Here is a 25,653-nt window from a genome sequence, read left to right on the forward strand (position 1 = left end):
CCTGAAAATTAAGGCCCGGCCCTCATCAAACCCTGTACACTCAAGAGAATGTCCCCACTACCACCCTTAGATCTCCATATGTGGAGCTGACCTGTTCTGACATTCCATTATGTTGATCTGACCTCATCAAACCCTGTACACTCAAGACATGCTCCTTATATGGCCAGCACAGAATTCATTCCATGTTGATCTGACCCCCCCATGCCAAAACGCCAGCGCTCGCCCAGCAGTGTGCTATCAACACAATCAGCCTATTTTCACTATTTGAATTAGGCTAAGTGGCACACCATTTAACCACTTTAGCCTATTTTTCCCTTCCTAGAAATGTAATGGAGTCAAAAGTACAATATTTGTCTTTGAAATGTAGTGAGTAAAAGTAAAAGTTATCAAAAAATACAAATACTCAAGGAAAGTAGGCTATAGGCCAACTCCAAACTTTTGCCTTATAGTATAGGCCAGGGGTGGGCAACTTTGACAATGGAGAGGGCCACTATATTTCCACACTTACTCAGAGGGCCATAATGCATATTACTGTCATAGCAAAAATTGCGACGCGTTTTGAGCTTGTATAGCAGGTATTTTTTGCTATATTTTAATTGAAATCCTGAATTTTTTGCTATTTTTTTTATCCTGAAAAGTATCATTTTTATTTAATTTCAAATGTCTTTCAACTGCCTTTAATTATAGTTATGTTAACTTTATGAACTAAATACAAATATATTGGACATAAAATATACCATAACATTTACCCATTAAGCTACTAATATAGACTGAAGTAATTAAAGCGGGCCATGTTTGATTGTTTGGAATTGTAACAGCTGAAATCAATAATATATCAGTATTTGGATATTAATCTGAGGGCCACATAGTAAGTGAAGGTGGGGGGCTGCATTGTAGACCCCGGGCCGCCAGTTGCCCATGTATGGTGTATTTACGGTACATTTACAAGTAGGCCTACATTTACTTGTACTTGTTGTTTACTGTCCACCACTGATTTGCATGTTGAGACAAACGTTTGAAGGCCGCTCTTTTCTATGCACGGACACTGCATGAACACACCATCCTCTATATCTGTCTGTGGTACTTTTCCTCAGGCAGGGAGAGCCAAAGGGCTAAATGTGGAGATTTCAGCCAGGTGTTGGGTTTGTTTGTCTCTTGTGTCACTAGTGCACTGTGTGTGTGTGTGTGTGTGTGTGTGTGTGTGTGTGTGTGTGTGTGTGTGTGTGTGTGTGTGTGTGTGTGTGTGTGAGTGAATGAGTGAATGAGTGAAGTGAAGTGAAAGAGAGGGATAGATATTGATACCTATTTATCACTCTGACTTCTCAGAAGTAGCCTAGAATTAAATCCTTGCCTTAATTTGAATATTTATTTATTTCCCTAGATGGCAAGAGTTTTTGCATATCATATTTGAATCTCAATAATGCAATTCCAACTTTCCAAGTGCTACACAAAACACAGAGACAAAAGAAACAAATTAACAGTCACGCACGCACGCACGTCATCATCAAACAGATGCCATTTGAGAAAGCCCCAAACATTCTGCCATGGTATCATTTACACACGCGGCTTTTTCATCCCTTTATTTTAAGACAAGAATATACAGACAGTGTTTGTACTTTGTCCCCCCCAGATAAAACACAGTCCTTGCATTCCTCAATGAAATGTATCTGTTGAGATTTGGGAGGGGTGGGCGCCAGGTGTTGGGTTACATTCGGAGGCCCCTCCCTATTCTACCCAGGCCCAGAGAGAGAGAGAGAGAGAGAGAGGGATTGTTTCGGCGGTGGCACCAGCCCACAGCGCACGCATGTTCAGTGAGTGGGACTTCAATGGGAGAAGCCCCAGATGACGGATTCAGACGTCTGGGATTGGGAATGACAGCCGCTGTCACCGAGAGTGACAGCTTTCGCTCTGTGCTCCTTGACTATAGTCGCCTCAAGTGACGCGCTGCTCTCTCGTTTCTCTCTCGGCCAAACAGTGTGACACACGGATCCAGCCAGGACTATGCCAGAGATGGAGAAGGGCAGACCGCCGGAAAATAAACGCAGCAGGAAACCCGCGCACCCCGTCAAGAGGGAGATCAACCAGGAGATGAAGGTGAGAGCGTCAGTGACATGCTGTTAAAGCCGGTGTTTATCTTCTGACATGTTTATTGACGTGTTGATAACTTAGTGATGTTTGTACCGTCTTCGTGGGTCAGAATGAGCGCACAAATCAGTGTTCGGAAATCGGAATTAAGGCTCGGACACAGCTGTCTAAATAGTATTTATATGTGATCATGTTGTTGCCACGGAAAAGTAACTTTCTTGACCTGGCTCCTTGTCACCAAAGAATATAAGAAATAAAAAATATATGAAAAAAAAAACTTGAGAGAAAAAAAAGGTTCAGTGAGTTAAAATTTAGTGTCAGGCTGTTAGCCTTTGCCTTTCAGTGACGCGATATCAGGCCAGCTGTAATGTCCAGCGGAGTTCCAGATGTGCGTCACCATACGGCAAAAACACATCACTTCTTCCCCGCTTCTGTTATGCGCGCACTTGTTCTCCCCTATACCGCACCTCTTCCAAAACGAGAGCGTTTATAATATACTTTAAATAACCTACTGTCTCCTCTAATCAAGAATCAAGTGCTGTTCTTGTCAAGGGGGGCACATGTGGCTAGATAAGTTCATTCAAAGTGGCGTGCATGATTCTTTCTGACTGTCCTACCAATACAGGCCTATTACTACTGGGAAACAAATCCATGGTTTGCCTCCTTGTTTGGGTTTTGAAACTGGCTATTTGAGACCTGTGCGTTTGGGCGTAAGGGATATCCAAGGCTCCCTCAAGTAAGAATGGAGAAATCTAAAAGGACAAGCAGTTTTGGAGATTCTGGTCTTCGTGAGAGAGGAAATGTGCTCTTTTTGTGTAAGTGGTTTGGATTGTAGCTTTTGATATCCAGGGGAGGTGTAGTGTTACAACTTAACTAATTTTAATCAAAACATGTGAAACGCTATCCCTGCTTGATGTAAGCCTGCCTGGGCTGAATCTTGAGGTCGGCCCTGGTTTGTTGCCTTTGGCTGCAACTCTCTCTGTGGTTTGGGATATGGCTTGTCACTCTCACAAAGCAGATGTTTGTCTGAACTGCCAAAAAGAAACAAAAACAACATTGTGGGAAGCGGTGGGGAGGGGGAAACGGCCTGTCTTTCACTAATGAGAAAATAGCAAGACAAAATGACAACTGAACTGAATGTACTGTAACATATAGGAAGGTTTTGATGATGGAAATTCTTTATTTTCCGAAAGTAGTAATCAATGCAGAACACTGCACTGCTTTGAGATAGGCACATGGACCTACCCAACAACAACACTGACACAGACCCGGTGGGCTCACAGGCTGGGGATGTGGACAGGACACGTGTCAAACAATGAAATAGCAAGGAGGACAAGCGATTGAGAGAAAGACAGACTGACTCACAGAGTAACAGACAGACAGACAGACAGACAGACAGACAGACAGACAGACAGACAAACAGTGTAATTTCAAGTGGGGCCGCAATCCGGCCCAGTGTTGTCACAGTAATTAATCTGTTTCAACACCGCAGTCGGACCCGCGCTCTCCACGTCAGACCGGTGCACAGCGCCCAGACACCAGATACTTGACTTTAATCATGGTTAGGCATATTTAGCTGGATATGATACCACTGCGTGTGCTCGCTCGACAAACGCGCACGCACACACACACACACACACAGGCACGCACACAGAGTAACCAAGTGAGGGAGAGATCAGTTTCTTTGAGGCCCTATAGTGCAGAGCAGAGGTCGGAGTGAGGGAAGCAGAGGAAAGAATGTGCAGTCAGTATACTACAGCACTACAACACCACCACAGCAGACTGGCTGTGCTGGAAAAGACTGAAACCTGAGAGGCTACGTTGTGTCGGGTGTCAGGGCTGGAAGGTGCTGGGGTGGAGGGGAAGGAGGAAGGGGGCTAGTGGAGAGGCAGTGAGAGAGAGAGAGAGAGAGAGAGTGAGGGGAGGAAGGGACAGAGAAGACTGTATACAGATAGAGAGAGTGAGAGAGAGTGTGTGAGACGTGCGTGTGCGCTGGACACTGGAGAGAGAAGAGGGGAGAGGAGAGAGGGGCATTTCCGAGAACCGTGGGACCTCGCTGTGGTGTAGGGTGTCCCGCTCTGATTTCTGCCCGTTCCGGATCGGATTTCTCCTCCAATCCGGTTCTCCCAAAAGCCACAGAGAGAGGTGGGTGGATGAAGAGAGAGACCTTTGTGTTTTTCTTTTTTTTTTCTCATCTGGTCGTAATAAAAAAAAGAGACCACACGTCCCATCTGTGGAGAACAGTTTTCTTTTCTCTGTCTTTTTTTTTCTTTCTTCCAATTAAACGTAATAAACAAAGGATGATTCATAGATTTCACACTGGTGTTAGGTTTTCAACCTTTCCGTCTCAGATTTAGCAAGAGTAAACAACTTGAATACATCATGGAAAAAGTGCCATACTGTACTCCACTGTGCTCGTATTCATTTCTCCGGCTGGGCCGAGGCAAAAAAAGAACCCTGTCCATTGATTCAGAGTTAGGAAGGTCTGATTATTTTTAAGTGTAGGCTATGGATAAAAAGTTCCACTAACAACAGCATACAATATAAGTCATGCACAGTTTCGTATTCACAGGTGGGCAGAGGCTTAGTTATCCCATCCCCAAAGTGATTAATCAGTGATATATTTTATCCCGTGCAGACATTTGCTGAGAGCACCATGAACGAGCTTCTAGGCTGGTACGGATATGACAAGGTAGAACTTCGAGACTCGGAGGCCGGCGAGGTCCGGAACTACAGAGAACGACATAAGCATGTGTCTGTGCTAAAAGGTGAGACCAGGTATCTGTATACAGTACAACAGTTTAAGACCGGGTCATCCTCAATACACAGCGAGCACAGTAACAGGTTCTACTGGTTGTCGTACTGCAGACACTGAATCACTGTCGCTGCAATCGAGTCGAGACTTCTCACATTTCATACATTATGATAGGTCTATAGTTTCACAACATGTTTGTACTATAAGCCTGTAAGGGGAATTGTTATGGTTTCAAAAGATGTTGCGATATCGTGCAAAGGACATGTATGCAGCTAAGGTATCATATTCCATGAAAAAAAATGAAAGTCACTGTGATTATGTGTTTATGTCTTCCAGAAAACTCATTGCCAAAACCGAAGAGCCTGGACAGCAAGGTGAGTCCCTCAGTTCTGGCCATGAGGAGTGGGGAGAGAGAATCCTCCTGTGTCCCCTCCTCTTCGTCCTCCTCGTCTTCGCCAAGCTCATCCCTGACCAGCCCGAAGGAACACAAGAGCGCCCCCGTCATCGTGCCCCTCATAAAGCCCTCTGCAGGTACGGGAGAATCACTACACTGTGATAAGATCGATACTACGTTTATGTTTGTCCTCATGTTTCACAAGGTCATTGGCAATTCGTTCTTGCCACATATTCCCGCCATACACCCACAAGCACACATTATCCTGCACACATGGAATTCCTCCATTGAGACCAAAGTGCAGGTCAGGGTAAGGCATAGTAGAGGGGACAGCCACAGGTTGCTTAAGACTCTCGTAGTGACAAAATAGTGACCAATGTTTGTCAACATCCCCATCCCACCATATTTTATTACTCTCTTACACCACTGGAACATATGCCCATTCAGAATAGAACCTGAATAAGTTGCATTTGGGCATTTAGCACTTACTAGTTACTCTTATCCAGAATAACTTAAAAAGTCAAGGTCAGAGTAAGACACATAAACTAGCATGAAACCTAGTCAACTAAAAACAAATGGTTGTTGAATTAGATTAGAGTACTAAGAAAATATGTGCTACACAATTTACATGCATAGCATCTGTAGATGACACAACTACAGTAACATCTATCTAAATCTAAATAGGCTATAAGTGAACATGACCACAATGGAAACAAGCTCCTTGGGCTTTTTGTGTTATCCTTCTAACAATCATTGTAAACTGTACCTCTGTAAGAAAATATTCAATCAATCGATCAATCAACAAACAGACAGAAAGAATACACACAGTCACAGTGTCATTACAGTATCCTCCGTGGTTAGGCAAATACACACAATCACAGTGTTGTTACATTACAGAATACACTGATATCGTTATATATCCTATTCTATAAAATTTGGCTAATGGGTCCAGCCCGCCATCGGCCCGCCAGTGGGTGGACCACAGCGGTCACTGTGACTCAGAGATAACCATGCCCATATGGGCATATACTGGTGATGACATCAATGAGCAGTGGTGCAGTGCTCATTGCACGTGGTACCACGGCGTCCCGTCAGTCTTTTGAGCAGGAGCATGTGCACGCACAGGCACAGATGTGCACGTGCACGCACATGCAAGGATGTGAACATGCGTACCCGCAAGAGTGCGGCAACCTCGCGTATTGATCAAAAACCACCTCTTACCAAAGCTTACAAAAGTGACGAGTGTCAGTGTAACAGTGTGGATTAACATACAGTAGGAATGACCCTGGCTGGATGCACATCAATGGTCCATTGTATGACATGCTAAGTACTGTAGGTGTGGGTATACTGTCAGATGTTCTGAAGCAGTCTAAAGAGAATGTTTGGAACAGTGGCTGATGGATTCATGAACTAACTGATGTCCGTAATGTAAAAACTAGTGATTTCCTATACAAACATGTTTCCTACTATTTATGCATTAGTAAACCATTAGTAAAGTACAATTTATCCACCATTATTAAAGTACAATGCATGCGTGTGCGGCGCACAATGTGCGTGTGATGTCATTAAAACAGCATCCCATCTGTTAAAAAATCACCACAACACTGGGGATGACGGGGAAGTGCCATAGCATTAATTCCTTTGTTGATTCTCCTCTATCTCCCATCTCTCTCTCTCTCTCTCTCTCTCTCTCCCCCCCTGCCATGTAGTGGAGGATGTTCAGAATGTGCAGATAGTGTGCGTATGGTGTCAGAAGGAAGGAGTGAAGCGCTACTCCCTATGCATGGGTTCGGAGCTCAAGAGCTTCTGCAGCGAAAAGTGCTTCGCCGCATGCAGACGGGCCTACTTCAAGCGCAACAAGGTCGGTAGTTCAACGAGGAAAACTCCTGTCATACAACACATTGTTTCAGCAATCTCGCTGGCCCATTGGTCAGAGATATGACATTCCAGCTGATAATATAAATAATGCATTACTGCACAATGCCTTGAATGATATGATTCATTCATTCATTCATTCATTCATTCATTCATTCATTCATTCATTCATTCGTTCGTTCGTTCATTCATTCTTTCATTCATTCATTCATTCATTCATTCATTCATTCATATGGAATTGGCTACTCACTGTCTGGTGATAAACACCGACAGTACTTTTTTATTTTTTTTTACTTTTTTAGTACATAATATGCAATATCGAAGAAAACATTCAGGAGCATACCATTATATGCATTGGAAACGTTCATCTAATTGCTGCAAAAGCCTACAGAGGGGACTCTATAATCTACAATACTAGGCAGGCCAAATTTGGAAAAGGAAAATGTCACACTCTTGATCACAGTACAACCCCGCCTAACATAATATCCCTGGGTTGGTATTGACATTTCAATTCAGGCAAAACAGAAATCACTAGATTAAACACTTGTTAAGATTGTGGATTGTGTATTCGGATGTATGGATGGACCAATTATTAAGTATAGCAGACACACACACACACACACACACACACACACACACACACACACACACACACACACGCGCGCGCACACACGCACACACACACACACACACACACACACACACGCACGCACGCACGCACGCACGCACGCACGCACACACACACACACACACACGCGCGCACACGCACACACATGCACGTCGCACGCACAGCGTTAGTGTGCGCCAGGTGTTCAGTGTTCACATACAGTAAGTAGTAGACACAGCCAATCAGAGGTTTTTGGCAGGTAAACAAACCCTCAGAAATAGATACCACTGATCTTGACAGTGAGGTCATATTGGACAGATTAATTTACACAAATTTAAAAAGCGAGATCTCAGAGAACACATACGGTATTCTGGTTTCTAATGGAGGGGCTAGTGTAGGAATGGTGTGAGAGAGGTCAAAGTTGAGAGAGGACACTTGGTATCAGTTTCGTGTTAATGGAGGAGTGGCCATTCATTAAGTGGCTTTGGTCCAGAGGAAAGGGAAGTGGTACCTCTATAGAACTGCTCTGATACGCGTTGCCACAATTTTTCACCATCCATTATGACATGGATACCCGCTCTTTGGAGGTGCGAGGTGGCAGGCAGGGCTATCGCCTTTCACCCCCGCTGTTGTTTATGCTACGCTTGGTTGATTCACACGACAACAGAGACAAAAGAGCAGTCTGCGTGCAACAAGGCCTCTCGTTTTTTGGAGGTGGGGAGCAATACGTTGCTGTTGGCCTGTCCGTGCTTGTCTGAGAGGAAGGGCAGGGGGCCTGGGGCGAGGTGTCCACTTTCAGCGCATACCTTACCTGCAGCTGCCTCATGTTTCGTAACTCAACACGACTCAATGGGCGACAGAGAAGGGGGAGCACTCAGATCCACACAGCATCGGTTTACATAAATCGAATGGAGTTTCCTATGTTAATACGGCAAGGCCGTTAACAATATGACAATTCAAATTCATCATCTACACTTATCTCCCCAATCAGTTGCATTGTGTCTATTTCACAACACAGTGCTTTCACTTGGTCTCACTGACCTTACATCCATGGTTTCACAAACCTTTTTGTTGCTTCCGAGATTGATGACAAGCCAGTGATTTGCATCGGAGGCTATTTCTGTTTGTGTTATGTAAGAAGCGTCCCACTTTTGGTTTAATGACCACAGGATGATTCAAACATGGTGTTATGATTTAAAGTAACCATCAGATGAGTTGGTGGTTTTAACCATCCAGGCTACTGTGATCAAGTAAATGCTGCCCCAATAGATCATGCCTTGGTTGTCAAACTGTGTTTTCTTTCCCTGTGTGTCAGGCCAGAGACGAGGATCTACATGGAGAGAGGTCTCCCCAGCACCCCCAAACAGAGGAGTCCCCCAGGCTGGTGCTGAAGATAAACAGCAATGTCAGAGTAAGAAGAACACACTATCAATGTACCTTTTGTATTGTATTATTTTACACATATGACACACTAACACAGTGTAAGTCTCAGTGGTCCATTTATCTCAGAGCTTAAGTTCTCCTGTTGCATGGTTTACTTATATCTCCTCTTACGTTCAAACAATGATTATATGTGTTCATGGTTCACTCCTTTTATCAACATGTTTTCAGATCTGGCATATCACTTAAAGTGACCCTCCACAGTCTCTTTCCCCCGCACCGCAGGTATGCGATTGGTGCAAGCACGTCCGTCACACCAAAGAATACCTGGACTTCGGATCTGGTGAGGAGAGGGTCCAGTTTTGCAGCACCAAGTGTCTGAATCAATACAAAATGGACGTCTTCTACCGAGAGGCTAGGGCGGCTCTCACAAACACCAGCTCCAGTCCCAGCAGAGCCAGCCAAGATGGCAGGGCGGATGGCAGCGGGGTGGGGCAGAAGCTGCTCACCCCCGAATCATGGAACAGCGGCGGCGGCGGCAGCAGCAGCAGCACAGGGGAACTCCGTCACAGAAATGTATCCCCTAAAGGACACATGCCCATCCACGGATCGGCTGCATCCGCCTCTGTCTCTCCGTCTGAGGCAGCCTCGTCCTCCTCCAAGGTCCCCGTCTCTGGGCTGAGATTGCTGGAGAGACCCATCCAACCCCCTCCGCATCCCCCTGCTGTGGACGTGTTGTCCAACCCTGCTGCTCCTCCTACCCTTCATCATCCCCCTCCTGCTCATCCTCGTCTCATCATGGAGCACCAGCCCATGCCTCAAATGCACATGCCCTTCATCAGACCTCCTCTTCATGCTCAGGGCCTGAGAAGCCCAGTCACCAATTCTCACAGACACCCGGGACCTGCTTCCAGCCCCCTCCACCGCCCGCCCCACTCTCCCCACATGCAGCCCCCCACAGCCCCACATGCAGCCCCCACATTCCCACCAGGAATGGGGCATCCCTTCCCAGGTGCCTACTTCCCTGGCCTTCACTCTCCTCCTATCAACATGATGCCTCGGGGGCCTGTCCCGATGCATCCTATGATGAACTTTGGTATTCCTTCCTATAGCCCTCTGCTCCCTCAGCCCACGATCCTGGTGCCTTATCCAATCATTATCCCGCTCCCTGTTCCTATACCCATCCCTTTCCCTATTCTAATCCCTGCTAAATCAACAGCCCCAGAGGCCCCAAGCCATGGCGGGGTCATCCAACCTGTGCCAGAGGGAGGAGACAGGGGTAGATCCCGGGGGAGCAGGCAGCCATCTCCCAGTTTCTGTATGGGGGACAGCAGACAGGGAGCCAACAGACTGGGCAGAACCTCCACTCAGGGTCTCCCCTCACCTGCAGAGCCCAACAGAAGGGACACAGATTGGGTTAAATCAGAAAGGCCATTCTCATCCCCAGCATCCACGCCACATAGTGGAACATCCTCCCCCAGTGCCCGATATAACGAATCACCTTCCTCTGTCCCAGGATCAGAGACAGTGACAGACTATAATCTTACCCAGCATCAGCAGCCGGAAAGACAGGTTATCCAGAGGGTTCTCCAGAGGACCCAAGTGAAGGTGGAGCCCAACACCAACGGGGTGGTTGACTTGTCAGGGCCAGGTGAGTCAGGACCTGGGCTGGGTACCAGGGCAGTGCTCCATGATGTTATCAAGCCCACTCCTCTTCGACCCCAGTCCCCTTCAAATGATGCTGCCTACCGCCCGCAGAATTCCAGCACTCCACCATCACAGCCTCTGCCCAGCCCCAGGGGGAGCAGCCCACCCAACGACCCTACGTCTTCTTCCCCGGTGTTCCAGGACCACGGTCCAAATGGGATGACCTCAGGTTCTGCCGCTCCCAGCCCAGATTCCTCCCTACCCCAGAGAGCAGCTCCGGCCCCAGACCCTGCGCTTAGCGAGCTGGAGGCCATCAAAGAGAACAACTGCTCTGTGGTCGGCCCTGTCCGGGCTGAAGGCACAGTCATCCAATCAGAGGGGACCTTGGCTGTGGGCGGGGAGGCAGGAGAGGACCCTCATGTGCCTGATGAGGACCATGCCTACGCTCTGCCCACAGCACCAAAGACAGGGGGGGGCACCACCACCGCGCTGCTCTTGCCCAAATTAAGGGACAAGGGTGCCCTGCGGAGCCCTCCTAGTGCACCAGGTTCGGGAGACATGGAGCCAGCTCTGAAAAGGCGCTGCCTACGTATCCGTGATCAGAATAAGTAGGGGATGGAGGTGAGACTTACAAAGTTCTGACTTATATGTTATTTTATATGTTCTGACTTGATATATATATATATATATATATATATGCTTATTTTATATCTTATTTTAACTCAAAATAATTTCTGTTAAACATCTGTCATCAAAGTCATAAATTAACCATAATCAACAAACTGTAGTACCCCTTAACTTTGATAAGGTGGGTGGCAAGGGAGATGTATTAGATACCTACCTGAATATAGGGATAGATATAGTAGAAGGAACAAAATACCTCCTCTCCATACTGGAGATAGATACACCAAACCAAACTGAAGTATAGGAACACCACATTGGTGGATGGTGGGTGGAGGTTAGATCAAATAGTGTCCTGTATCTCCAATCTCAGAAAAGCATTCTAGATCGTTTACAGAAACACTTAGCTGTGATTTTTCAAACATCCCAAGCTCTCAATGCTTTTCCCTGTGTGCCACGCTCCAAGCAGGTTAAAACAAACACCACAGAGATGAATAAACACTTTGGATTTGACTGTACAGTAATTATTTGCAGACACCATTTGAACATGCCTATCACACAAGTATAGATAGATACTGTACAGACGCACGCACAGGACATTGGCAATCATAGGTCACACAATATGCGCATGGTCACTAAACAGCATGGCGCCAAAGAGAGAGAATCCCAGTAACCTGGCACTCCTCTGTCCTCTAGGGTTACAGTATGGGAAGGAGGTGGAGGGCAGAGACAGAGAGAGTCACTTTGAAAGGAGATCACCTCAGCGCGGCCTGACAGTCACAATGCTTTGTTTGCAAGGCAGCCTGTTTCATAGACTCGGCTTTGCCAGGACACGCGAGCATTTGTCTGCCTGTGTGTGAGAGGAAGAGAACAAGAGAGAGACAGAGGGAGAAGTTGAAGCCAGGTTGACTGAGAGAGCTCAAAGTCATAGATGTGCCAGTGAGTGATTTTGAACCGCCTGCCTCCTGCAGGGCGAGCAGACAAGGCAGCACGCTACCCTTCTTTCCTGGGGTTGCCTTGGAGACAGAGGTGATCGTCAGGCAGACTACAAGGCGCTGTGAATATGAGAGCCAGCCCATGGTGATGGAGCTCTGGGGCTTCATTAGAAAACGCAGGGGCAGAGTTGGAGCGATCCGGTTACGTATGTCATAATGACACGCTATTCTGGCCTTGCCCTGTCTCACTCCCATGTATGAGTTTAGCACTCGCCTCCCATCTCCACTTTCCTCCCCTATTCCTCCTTCTCCTCACTCACCACCGCTGTCTCCTGCCAACCAGATGTTGTTGTTACCAGACCAGAACAGAAACCCCTCCTTTCTGTGGGCCAATCAAAGGGTTCTCTTCATTTCACTTGCCTGATTGGAAATCCAAATGACCCCAACACCACCTATCGTTTTTCTTTTTTACACACTATCCACTATTATGAGGTCATGTTCTCACTTTACTGTATGTCCTGGGATTAAACCGCCGAAAGAACTGAGAGGGTTTAGATTTCCACTGTGCTTCACTTCCCTCCATTTTCCCTCTCCAAGCCTCCATAAGGCCAAAAGGTCACCTTAATAATAATGGTGTTTGAAAAAGATGACTGCCTGGTGGAAAGAGCACTACATAACCTGTTATCTTATACTCCAAAAGTTATGTGCCAAAGCATTAAACGATTCCCTTTCACTAAATGAGGTCCCACTTTTACCCTTTGTCATTTGTTGTGGTTTTGTGCGTCCCCTTAGTAACCGATACATATGAAATCACAGCGTGTTGCTAGCGTTGTGCAGGCGGATTTATGGCCTTGTGTTGTGTGTAATGGGAGCTGGCTGCCTTGCGCCAATGACTCTAGTTCAGCACCTCTCAGCGCGGAGGTGAATGTTGCTGTCCTGTTCCATTGTCTCTGCTGCTAAAAGTCTTTTAAAAAAAATCACCCACTCTGACAGGATCAGCCGCCAACTGGAGGATTTCACCTCAGGAAATAGCCCGGTTTTACGTCTCAGTTTTCCTTGCCTTTATTTGGGATATTTTATAGCCCCGTGTAACCTGATCTCTCCACATGGGTATTCGCTGAGCGTTTGAAACTAAAACGCAGTGGGACAGAGGGAGTACAGAATCCTGGCTTGGACCTTACGTGTGTGTGTGTGTGTGTGTGTGTGTGTGTGTGTGTGTGTGTGTGTGTGTGTGTGTGTGTGTGTGTGTGTGTGCGCGTGCGTGCGTGCGTGCGTGCGTGCGTGTGCGTGGCGCGTGCGTGCGCTAGGGAGGGTGTATGTGTATATGTTTAATATGCATGTTTGAATGAAACTGTATTAGTGTGTGAGAAGGAAAAGAGGCCAGATGTTTTTCGTTTGATTGTGCGCTGTGCGACAGTTATCTGAGTGTTGACATGTCTAAAAGCCTCATTCTCACAGTGTTTATGCGGAATGGGCGGATTAGGGAAGGAGAGGGAAGTGAAGGAGGGGTTGATATTGGATATGGTAGAAATGGAAATTCTACAGTCAGACGAGAGTCTAATATCTCTCCACTGCCCACCCCCCCCCCCCCCCCCCCCCCCTCTCTCCTTCAATGTGATGAACAGACTCCCTGTTTAACACTGTACCGTGGTGCCAGAACCAGTGACACGCCCTCTTGTGGACGACACCAGCGCTAACACCCTCCAGTCTGTCAACCCATCCAGACTGGCCTGCAGTGTCCAACTCTTCCCACATGCCCAGCAGGGTGCCAAAGCAGGAAGTCGCCCAGATGGCCACATCATCCCAAGCCAACATGGGGAAATCCAGAATACTTACGAGTACAGCACAGTCACACGTCTTGTCCTGGACCAAAAAAAAAGGAAGAAAAAGAAAAAAAAGAGTATTATTGGCCAGTGTGGTATGTTGTGTTCAGAGAGAACATGATGCGGAGCATCCCTGATCCTTTGCCTGTCAAATATTTGCCCTAAAGTGTGAGTGCGAATGTGCGTGTGTTATCTGTGTGCACGTGCAAGCGTGGCTGTACGGATGCGCTCCTGGTCCTGCTCCGTGCGGCAGCAGACGGAGCTCTGATCAGCCTTGTGTGGTCTTCTCAGATGGAGCCTGAACATGATCTCTTTCCAGGGGAAACGGTTTGTTTTCTCTGCCCGGCTCACACAAAGAGCCACATTGTTCCTCTCCCCATATCCCACGCTGACTCCCCACTCCAGGTTTTGGGTTACCTGGCCGACGGGTGCTCAGACTTCAGGATTTCTTTTTCTTTTTTTTTTAAACTTTTTAAAACTTTTTTATTTTGATCGAGAGCCAGGAATATCTCTCTAGTCTACCCCACGCTCCTGCCTGCACCTTCTCTCCTCCCAATCTAAATACAGTACACAGAACATGCTAGTTCTTTATAGGCTTGATCCCTCACAAGTGATTGCCTGTGATCCCCTGCCCTCCCCTCTCTCTCCCTCTTTCACACTCCTTTCAACCTCCTTCAAGGGAGGAGAGAAATTCTGCTGAGATTGAGACTCCATCCTCAGGCAGTTTACACGCGGTGCGGAGGAGAGTCTCTCTCAGGCTGCGGGGTGGGAAGACTGAGCGATGTAATGTAATCTCCAATGAGACAGGATGCTCCTCTTTCTGCCTGCTCACAACTGTGTGTAAACCTATACGGGCTAGGCTGTGCGGGGGACGCCTATGCCACCTGAGATAAGTCTGTGAACGTAGGGCTATGTGGTGTGCACAAAATCAAATATTCAGATATTTGTGACAAAATACCTCAATGTCGATATTGTGAAGATCATAATCATATTGTGAGGAGGATATCAAACCTTTTATTTTTTTTAAAGTTTCCAAAAATAGCAAATCTACAAGCTCACAATGTGGCACATTTAGATAGCATAGCTGTTTAGAAAATATTTGAAAGTAAAATAGGGCTTAAGTGATTTAACCCAGTAAAGGACAACAGCTACTGTATACCATGTTATTATATGATACCCAAAATCCCAGATGATATCTAGCCTAGTTTTATATCACAATATCGATATATTGCCCAGCCCTATGTGAGCGTTCAGTGGTCTTAACGACACTGGTCCATAAACGTGTGATTCCCAGAAGCCCCCAAACCATTTGTTCGATCTGCCAAGCCTGATCATATAAAATCAGGATCACTTTGATTTCTGGGTACACAGTAAAATCGTCAGTGTTCATTTATGTATGTATTACTCTGAGAGTTAAATATAACCAAGGATCCATTTGGGCTACATTTTGTACATTGTCAGAGTTAAATAACAGTGAGGATTTTACTGTGTACTATAAACGTACAGGAATGTTTCCTGGCGGCGTATTCCTTTGTGTTCGTTGTACGCGGCAAATAGAGTGATACTGATTCTGATCCTTTTGTGTTATCTGTGTTATCCGAAGATTTTGGACGACAGGGTAGTCATATTACCAAATGTGGTATTATTTTCAACCGTCAATGGCTACAGTGTGAAGCTATCAGTATTACAGTTCCCTCTTCTGGGGATACCTTATGACATTTGATCCTGTGAGAGCATTTCGGGACTCTTGTCTTGTCAACATCCCAATTTAAGATTTCATTTGTTCATTGTTTTGTTGTACTTTACGCAGATACTTCTCTGACCTTATTAACTTATGGATGATGCTTCTGCAGACCCCCACCACCCCTAAAAAGTGCTTTATTTGTTTGTAAGTTGTTCTGTTTTTGTTGTTGTTTCACGATTGTACTTTAATGAGTGCCGAAGCTCTTATTGCCCTTTTTGCAAAAATCTTGTATAATATATGCCCACTAGAGTGCAGTGTTTGACTTTGGAACTTTTGCACCTGCCTGTTTTGGACAAGCAAAGCAACTAACAGAATAGGCCAGGGCGACCAAAAGTCTGCAACTTTCATGCTGCACACAACACTGCACTCAATGCCAACTGATGTTTGATAGTTCATGCCAGATAGATACTAGTTTCTCACATACACTGATCTAACCTATATTTGCTGCCAGTATGTTATTCTCATGTTACGATACCTCCAAGACTCATCAGGCTGCCAAGAATCTAATATCATTATAATAGTTCAACACAACCTCAAGGGGGATGCTGTTATTCGCCCAGGAATACACAATCATCTTGACCTACAATATGTTCTAAAAGTGGGGTCCAGGACACCCAGCGGTCCTTGGAGGCGTTCGGGGTCACCAGCAAAATGAGGAACTGTTTAACAACTTTAACCCCATTTTATACTTTGGCTAGCGTATTCAAAAATAGACAAACAACAAGCTCACGTGTTGTCGTGTGACATGTTGTGAGCTTGATTGGCTATATCTTGAAAATCACAAAAAATAAATCTTTTCAGATGGGGGGTCCATGGCCAAACAAATGTACAAATTTTGGCATCCTTGACATGAAAATAACAACTTACCTACTACTAGAAATAGAAAACTCCTAATTTGATCCACCCCTGCCAGCATATACAACCACATTCCAAAAGAACATGTCATGCTGTGTTAGTTTTTGTGTGCGTGTGTGTGTGTGTGTGTGTGTGTGTGTGTGTGTGTGTGTGTGTGTGTGCGTGCGTGCACGCGTGCGTGCGTGCACGCGTGCGTGCGTGCGTGCATGCATGCATGTGTGTGTGTGCGCGTGTATGTCTATGGCAGAAACACATTTCACTGTATCCCCACTCATTCCAGTCCATATCCTCACTATACTGTGTAGGCCATGCCATTATGTCACTGTTATCTACAGTATATACAGATGGCCAGAGGAGGGGACTATGTCAACAGCTCATCTGACTCAGTGATGATATCACCCGATGCAAATAGCTGTGACATCATAGGTGGTCCTCTGTTTCTAACCCTGGAGGCCAAAATTGAGACTGCCATTATCACTTTGTTGCACATTATTATCATTGCCATTGCTGACCATTATGTCTCTTTAACCCAATGTTTTGACAAATTATTTGTGTCAGAAATTATATTGCTATTGTTGTTGCCTAAAACCCACACTTGTTGGTGTCCCTGTTCTACATTTAGCCTACTGTGTGAATAGATTGTTCAAAGATGGTTTGTATTTGAAGAGTAAGTAAGTAACCAGGTTTGATGGAAACCAATTTGTAAAGTAAATAAAAGTTATTGTACAAGCAACAAGTTCTGCCCTAATTGTTTGTTATATTTATGTTTTGTACAGCTCTACAGTGGCATTATATTATATATTATAGGTAAGTAATAGGCCTACCTATTTCATTGATACAGTGGCAAGTCTGGCCATATGACTATCGTTTAAAAATGAAAATTGTAAACGATAAATATAATTTTGACCCACCCAGGGACTTTGCTAGTACTAGTCTACACACACACACACACACACACACACACACACACACACACACACACCTTGGCAGCTACTGTAGCTACAGACAGATCCATTTCTTGAAATGATCAATTATTAACGTATGCTTTAATTAATTAAAGAAGGTTATAGTGAATGATAGATAAGGACAGCGCGTATAGTCAATGAATGTAATGGTCTATTTTTAGTCCCAGTGTGCACGTCAGTCAGCGTATCAGCGTTCCAAAAATACTGAAAGTTGGTGGAGCTCAATCGGGGCGGACGGTAAAAGAGATCAATGAGATAAGAGGACTGGAATTCCTGCTTCGCCGAGGGCTTGTGGGTAGCAGCAATGTGTAGGCTTGTTCAGAGGGGTAGGAGGCTAATAGCCTAGCTGGGCACGCAAGAGACCGAGGAATATACCGGTCCGGTTACTCTTGTTCGAATCCTTACCTGGTTTAACTTTTAACTAATACACCGGGGATGAAGAGCGTGACAGTCAGGAGAGCAAACAGGTTTTTAATTGTTCTTTGTGGCCGCTGTTCACCACGTTGCGCTTCGGGCATAGATTTTGGAACGCTCACCTTGAAGCGAAAAAACGCGCACCTGAACGTGGAGTCTAGGCTACTTCCTCCACTCTGATCTTAAATGCAGCAACTTGGCAAACATAGAAAAGTCCTAAAAGACGTTTACTCCTTGGCGGCGGTTGAATAATTAACCTTACAATCTTGTCACAACAAGCCGTGACTGTGCAGTATAGTTTACTTGGGAGCAGCTGATATGATATTCCAACAACCAGCAGTCGCAGACTCGCATAGCAAGTCGTGAAGGAGGCGGCGGAGTACACAGTACAGAACTACACTACAGGTGTTCTTCAAATCTTAACGAACTCTTTCCAATAACTGGAACTGGATACAATAAACTGCCATCATGTCTGGAGCCGAGAGGAGACAGGACAGTCGACTGAAAAAGCTGGAATCTATGATGAGGGACCCACAGTCAGCGCTCAACTTGGAAAGCCTGCTGGTAAGTTTACAATGTGGTTTGGTCAGTTGCCAGCAGCAGCATTATGTAGTGAGTCAGTGACTGATATAACAAGTGATAACACCAACAGTAATAATTTATTTTAACCGTTTGATAAGGAAAATAGACAAATGTCAGGACCAATGTGAAAGATAATGGTCATTATGGTCCTTAATGTGGTGGTTGGATCTATATTGGAGCCTACAGTACAAACCAGACACACCTACCAAAACAAAAGACAATAAGTCTCTCTAGCGTTTTCATAAGCTACACCTCAAGAAAAATAAGTTCCCAAAGATGCTAGACTAGTATTCCAATAACGTGGCAACTATATATAGGCTACCTGTCTGGCTTAGACTGCCAAACCCCTTGTGACCACCTGATACAGTAGGTGTAAACTCTCCCTGACCTGTCCAAAGAATGCCCCAGACAAGTTAGGTACAGAGTAAAATCCTGAGTGATGATAATCTCTTAAAGTGTACAAATGGAACCACATGGACCTGTCAGAGTTAATTAGAACTCTGCAGCAGTCTCAGATGACAAACATGGCACATTTCTAAGGACTAATATGGAGTCACTTTGTTACACACCTCTTTAGACACACTCTTAACACGCCTCTGCTGTCAGACATTGGCCTAAATAGTTTGTAACCTGCCACAAAGTGTTTCCTCATAACATTTCATCCCCTGTGATTATGGCGAACCACTTTATCATGCAACAGTGTGTCTGTCCAATAGCCTACACCTTTTAGAGAACACGGTAAAAATCTAGTCTGGAGGATAAATGTGCCTCTTATCTGTCGATGATTACAGAATGATGCTGTCTTCCACTCTGCAAAGTTGAGTAGATCATCAGCAGATTGCACCATTGTGAAATAAAGAGATTACTGCAAATTCCCTCTGAGTCAGACTTCATCTTAAATGAGATGAAGAGCAAAGACACAAAAGTCCACAATGTTGCTGAAATCACAACTGAGGTCAGTCGATGACATTTCACGACTGGCCCTGAGTCTACAAGACTGAATGACTCTTCATTGTATACATGCCAGCAAACTGTCTTCTGGGTGGTTCTGCATCATTCACAAGTTCACAACTAAAGCAAGGCCCATAGAAATGTAACAACTAGCCCAGTGCTCTTCACTGAGAAACGGTGTGTTTGTTAATAGATAATCTATATTCCTGTCACTGCAAAGTCAATCAACCCTGACCCAATCTTCGAAAATGCACAAAATTTCATAATTCATATGTCCTTCTCTGCCCTGTTCACTGTGCTCAGTGTCACTTAAACAGCCCTTTATCTAGCTACTATTCAACACCAAGTCTTCATCGTTCCTTTAAATCTTGACTGTACAAATGAGGAAAAAATTATATCGCCCTGAGGGCCAGAAGCGTGCACGCATCCGCCTGGGTGATGACAGACTGCTGGGCGAGCGCGATGGTGCTTTGGCATGGGGGGTTAGATCAACATATGGAATGAATTCTGTACTGGCCATATATGGAGTGTGTCTTGAGTGTACAGGGTTTGATGAGGTCAGATCAACATATGGAATGTCTGAACAGGTCAGCTCCATATATGGAGATCTAAGGGTTGCAGCGGGGGTAGTGTCTTGAGTGTACAGGGTTTGGTGAGGGCCCAAGTGGGTCTGGGTCTTAATTTTCGAGCCTGTTAAGAACTCTTGCCGTCTGCCAGGCACGGCTGCACTAATAACTTTGAGGGCAGGCCTGTCTAGAGTTTGAATGGACAGCTATCAGTCAAAAGGGAGACATCGAAGAGGAAGGATGGGTGGGGAAGGTTCAACATATGAAATGTTCGAACAGGTCAGCTCCATATATGGGCATAACGGGGATTGCAGGTGTGATGTCCCGAGGTGTTTGACGTCACGAGGCCTAACGGACTGGCAACCATATATGGAGGCGTGACCGACCTAATAGTTTGCAAGTTTTCATAGTAATCTGCAACCTTCGGTCGCAATTAATAACAATAATAATAATTATATTTACACTCAGGGTTACTTGAACACAGATGATAATGTATTTAGCTGTAGGTCCAACTCCAAACAGCACTAAATGGCCCCAACAATGATGCTGCCTAATGCAGGGAACCCCACAGGATGTTGAAGTCATATCCTGGAATTGACTGTCTGGAGATAAGCTGTAGTGACCTCACAGTACTATATCCTGTTTGTTCGCAATTTTTGTTGTATCAACAGAGATGGGGCTTTTATTTTGTTCTTTGTTGTTTGGCCCTATAAAAAACATAGATAGGAAGAAGACACATTTCCAAAATGTTTCCTAAAATATTTACCACTAAATGTATTCTTTTTCATTATGAATTACTCACACTGTGAAGGCTTGATTGAATATGTAGAATTATCAAATTCCTTTACAGTGAATGAAGAAAATAAAAACAAAGAATAGAATTGAAAAAGAAGATAGTTCGGAAGAAATACGGGTCCAGAAAAGCTCAAAAATACATGTATAAACTCCTAAACCACACTCACAGAGTTATCAAGTGTCCTGTATTTAGTTTGTGTCCTCCTTACTTCAAAAACACAGTTTTTTCACTGAACGTTTATTGTTCTATGGCCAGGTCTCTACACCGAGTGTGTGCGTGTGAACTCTGCTCGTGTTGAACCCCCACACGCATGACCAGGCACGTTCCTCTTTTTGTCTGGGCTCCACTGGACACCACAGTGAAGAGGGACAGGAAACGGGCCCAGGGAGAAAGAGAGACAGACAGGGAGTGACACACAACAAAGGCTGCCTGGCTCGGGAATCGAACCCACGACTCGCTGCCAGGCAGTGCCAAAGCAACTACCAGTCTACCCAAATACCAGGCCATCGACGACCCTCAAATAAATGTTTTCTGCAATAAGCAGTGTTTTGAAATGACTTAGCATACGACTGGATAAAGGATACTTGGGATTAGAGTTGAGAGTTGGTTTTGGAGTGTAACACTTGCTGCCTCCCATGTCTATAATGCATTATAATCTTATCTGCTTATAACGCTGTATTATTATAGTTATAAGAACTCATAAGTGTTTTATAACAATCATGACACATATTATATTATCTGTATAATTTACCCTGGGGCTTTTTGTGTTATCCTTTTAGCATAAAGTTGACCGTACTACCTGTAGGCTACTGCTAATAAGCAATAATAAAGGCCATTATAAATATATATGATAATACTTTATACACAGACATTTTCTTTTGGCCAGCATCATATTGTATTACAATTCCCATACATCACATAATACATTATAGTGATTTTATAATGCGTTGTAATCACTGTTACAATGAAATGTAGTATGATTCTATGTAACGTTTAAGTGGCCATTGTGTGCTTTAATCAAAGTAAAATATAATATAGCATTACATTTATACAACAGTATTTAACACATTTTGTGCTTACTTAAAGCATCACATATAGAGTGTAGCAGTGGGCGTGGTTTTCTGGACCCACTGAAAAATCGGCCATTCATTCATTCCCATAGAGATTTACAAAAATATTCATATCAATTATTTTAAGCCTAGAATCCAGCCATCCAGGATCCTGGTGAATCATGACCGCAACTTTGATTCTGTCAAGAAATAAAAAATAAAAAACGCTATACAAAGGGTATTTAATAAATGTAGTATATCATATACTTAATAATTCAATATTTTAGTGCTTTCGTAACACTTGCTATGCAATGCATCCCATGTTTATGATTATATGGTCCCATTTTCTAGTAATGCTGATTCTAACTCCCTTTTCTGTGGAACGTCAGACTTCCCAGTAACTGACAACATTGACGCACTTCCGCGGGACAGTGCACAAAAGATTAGTGAACTGTTCAGTGGAAGAAAAATACAAAATCTTCACTTTGCTACATTCCTAAATGCACCGGAATGCATCGGAAAAACAAAGGAAAAAGAAACAGTGCCCTCTTTTCCTTTTGAATTTTGCGAGTCAACAGTCTGTCTCGAGAGACTACTAAATAAATGCATGGTCAGGGACCACATGCAACACCTTCACGGACCACCAGTGGTCCATGGACCACCTGTTGAAAACCCCTGAGTATTTTTGAGTTATTTTATAACTATAATTAATATGGTATTATAAGCAGAATCATAAGTATGCTTATAATGCATTATAGACATCATGGGATGCATAGTAAGTGTTACCACAAAACAAGTAATCCCAAGTATCCTTTATCCAGTCGTATGCTCAGTAATTTCACAACAAAACACTGCTTTCATGCTGAATATTTAACTTTTAAAAATCACTTGCAATTGTCTCATGTACAAACCAGGAACGCGCCTGGGCATGTGTGTGGGGATCAACACGAGCTGAGTTCACACACGTGCACGCGCTCGCCGCCCAGGTGTGTATACGTTGTTCGTGCACACCTGGGCTTTGAACAATAAACTTTCAGCAAAAAAAGTGCTTTGAGGACACAATACATTAACGGACACTTGGATTATACTCTCATCCTGTGAGTGTTTATAAGCTTATTTTTGATAAAGTCCCCAATTCTCTTATTTTTCAATTTCTATTCTTTGTTTTTATATTCTTCTCGAAACGTATGCAGTCCAGATTGTTGTTTTTCTACCACTTTGAACCTGGCATCCCTCGGCAGGTCATTATAGCAAGATCTAGTAGATCTAGTAGACTAGTAGATCTACAAGGCTACAATGCACGGCGATGCATCATGAGCTGCCTGGTTAAATTAACACAAAATTTGCATAAATGAAAAAGCTTGTAGCTTAGCTATTTTGGAAAGTTTTGAATAGGGCTTAAGTGGTCAAACAAAAATACAATACAAATAGCTACTGGGGACCGGGAACGTCAATCTGACTCTCACATAACCATAAACAACCCTGATATGCCCATATATGGCAAACCGGTTAGCCAAAGCCACAGATCCGACCACTATGCCCATATTTGGTCATATGCATATGGGACCGACCGACTTCAAACTCTGTGCGCATCAGCAAGGACTCGAGGGAGTGCGGTGGCGGCTGCCGAATCATTCGGCAGGTACAGGCTTTAGTTCCGACATACTACTGGTCCGACTGTCATTAGAAGACGACCTACCTCAAACCCTAACCATAACTGGAAGCACGGGAGCAGCGCATGTTCGACCCCATGTCCGACCGTTGTTTCCGCATGTCGGAACTTTGGTGAGTCGGATCTGCGTGTGCATCCTTCGGACGATCTGACCGATATACAGTATATGGCATGCCAATATACAGGGTTTAGAGGCATACCATTCTAGACACATCTAGAGTTCGGACCGCTACACGGCAAACCCATTGCCGCTTTAGTTTATTTCTTGAGGCAACCTCAACCTTTTAAAGTGTAAAATGTATCCTGTATGCAGTCTTTAATAGTTATCTATTAAACTTACTTCAATGATTTAACAAATTCTCATGATCCTCAGTCAGACAGGCAGATCATTTCTTAGGCTAAATCTGTCCCTAAGGTTAATAACTCAAAGCTAATAACTACTAGTTATTAATAATACAATGGACCCATACTGTAGCCGGTTACAAGACATAAAACCCAGGTAATGTAGCGAAATCTAGCTGTATGTTCAGAAACGTTGCAAGGATAAACCAATTATTCAGTTTGCTCTTAGGGATCCTCTAACTGTGTCACTGGAATTAATTAAACCTTGGCTACTGCAGATATCCCTATTCAGTTCCAATATGACAGAATCAAAGTGAGTCTCAGTAGCTCCTGAGGGGGTTGGTACAGCATGTTCAAATCTGAAGCTGACAAAAAGTGGGATTAATAAATAACAGCTCACTGTTTTGATCGGTTTGGTTTATAAAACATACAAGAATCAGTCACATTTGATTGCAGCCTTGTTGTCACTATGCTTCATTGTGTTCTGGATGACAATGATGATCATTGTCTCTGCCAGGCCGGACAATGAATGAATAATGTGTGTGGTCTTCTTAACAGTCTCCCTCTAACTAACGGTGATGAATGATGGTTTAGTTGAGTCGCAGGGCAGGCAGACACCAGGCAGTATCACACTCGAATGTTACAGCTTATATCACACACAGAGACAGGGACAGACACAGACATGACGTGACGTGACCAGAAGATATGAGGAAAAAAAATAAATAATAATAATGATATTATGATAATGATACTAACAGAATGAGTAGGAAATCAACAGAGGCATCTTGTGTCATTGTGCACAGGCGTCAGTCTATCTGATAAAGTATTTGATGGCCATGGCGTCAAGTGTATCAACAAATGTATTTACTGGTCAAGCAGATAAATGTCGGTCCTTATCATACAAACAATATAAAACAACAATAAATAAAAGTCATGGCCTGGGCTGTGGCTCAGCGGTCCAGGCACCTTGGCTGGTAATCCAGTCTGGCAGTGTGCCGCGGGTTCGACTCCCGATCCCGACGGCCTTTACTGCATGTCACCCCCCCATCTCTCTCCCCATTTCCTGTCAGCCTACTGTCTGTCCCTAAAATAAAGACAAAAGCCAAAAAAAAATAAAAAATAAAATCATTCACCCCACCGTGTATTATGTATATAGACACACACTTCCTGTATTTTCTGAAACCATTCATGTGTGTGTGTCAGATGTAACTTCAACAGAAAACGAATTAAAAGGTGGTCTCTGCATGGTTTCTAGACACACACACACACACACACACACACACACACACAGCATGCGTAAAAGGACCCCAGTGCTCGTAGAATTCCCACTAAAGTCTGAACCCAGTCAGATAAGCTGTTTGTCCCATAATAGCCTCTGAGCTCCAGATCTATTTGCACATGGCTGCTCCAGGGGAGTTCTCTCGACTCCTGGCACACTCTATTTATATAAAAAATTGTTCCACATGCCTGGTTACTCCACCCACTCACATGGCCCCAGACAAACAGACACTTCTAACCTGATTGACTTCACTTGACCGACCACATTTGTGGAACTTGTGGGGTGGCACAGTACATCCCTATCAACCCCCTCACCA

At 44.4% G+C, this 25,653-nt stretch overlaps 2 protein-coding genes across 3 annotated transcripts in view; both read left to right on the forward strand.

The window, feature by feature from the left end:
• Positions 1–1,782: 1,782 nt before the first annotated feature.
• On the forward strand, positions 1,783–15,269 carry LOC306941398 (sine oculis-binding protein homolog). 2 transcript variants are annotated; one of them, XM_079526840.1, is made up of 7 exons: positions 1,783–2,094; positions 4,724–4,853; positions 5,177–5,371; positions 6,944–7,095; positions 9,032–9,127; positions 9,361–11,364; positions 13,925–15,269. In XM_079526840.1, the coding sequence occupies exons 1-6, from the start codon at positions 2,002–2,004 to the stop codon at positions 11,353–11,355; spliced, it is 2,661 nt and encodes an 886-aa protein (XP_079382966.1). In that variant the 5' UTR covers positions 1,783–2,001; the 3' UTR covers positions 11,356–11,364; positions 13,925–15,269. The 2 variants fall into 2 exon arrangements, with proteins under 2 accessions (XP_079382966.1, XP_079382967.1); XM_079526841.1 differs by lacking the exon at positions 1,783–2,094 and adding an exon at positions 4,095–4,230.
• Positions 15,270–17,902: 2,633 nt separating this feature from the next.
• LOC306941447 (rho-associated protein kinase 2-like) overlaps positions 17,903–25,653 on the forward strand; it is a 48,998-nt gene continuing 41,247 nt past the window's right edge. Inside the window, exon 1 of the mRNA XM_079526926.1 lies at positions 17,903–18,664. Within this exon, the coding sequence (XP_079383052.1) occupies positions 18,569–18,664 (96 nt within the window). The 5' untranslated portion in view covers positions 17,903–18,568. The remainder of the gene's footprint in view (positions 18,665–25,653) is intronic.

The sequence above is a fragment of the Electrona antarctica genome (genome assembly GCF_951216825.1).
Source record: "Electrona antarctica genome assembly, chromosome: 17".
NCBI lineage: Eukaryota > Metazoa > Chordata > Actinopteri > Myctophiformes > Myctophidae > Electrona > Electrona antarctica.

What these genes read in the sequence shown, in the direction of transcription:
- LOC306941398 (XM_079526840.1), top strand. Translation starts at nt 2,002, where the DNA reads ATGCCAGAGATGGAGAAGGGCAGACCGCCGGAAAATAAACGCAGCAGG. An exon ending in GCATGTGTCTGTGCTAAAAG is followed by an intron (nt 4,854 to 5,176) that starts GTGAGACCAGGT and finishes TATGTCTTCCAG; the next exon opens with AAAACTCATTGCCAAAACCG. An exon ending in CCTCATAAAGCCCTCTGCAG is followed by an intron (nt 5,372 to 6,943) that starts GTACGGGAGAAT and finishes CCTGCCATGTAG; the next exon opens with TGGAGGATGTTCAGAATGTG.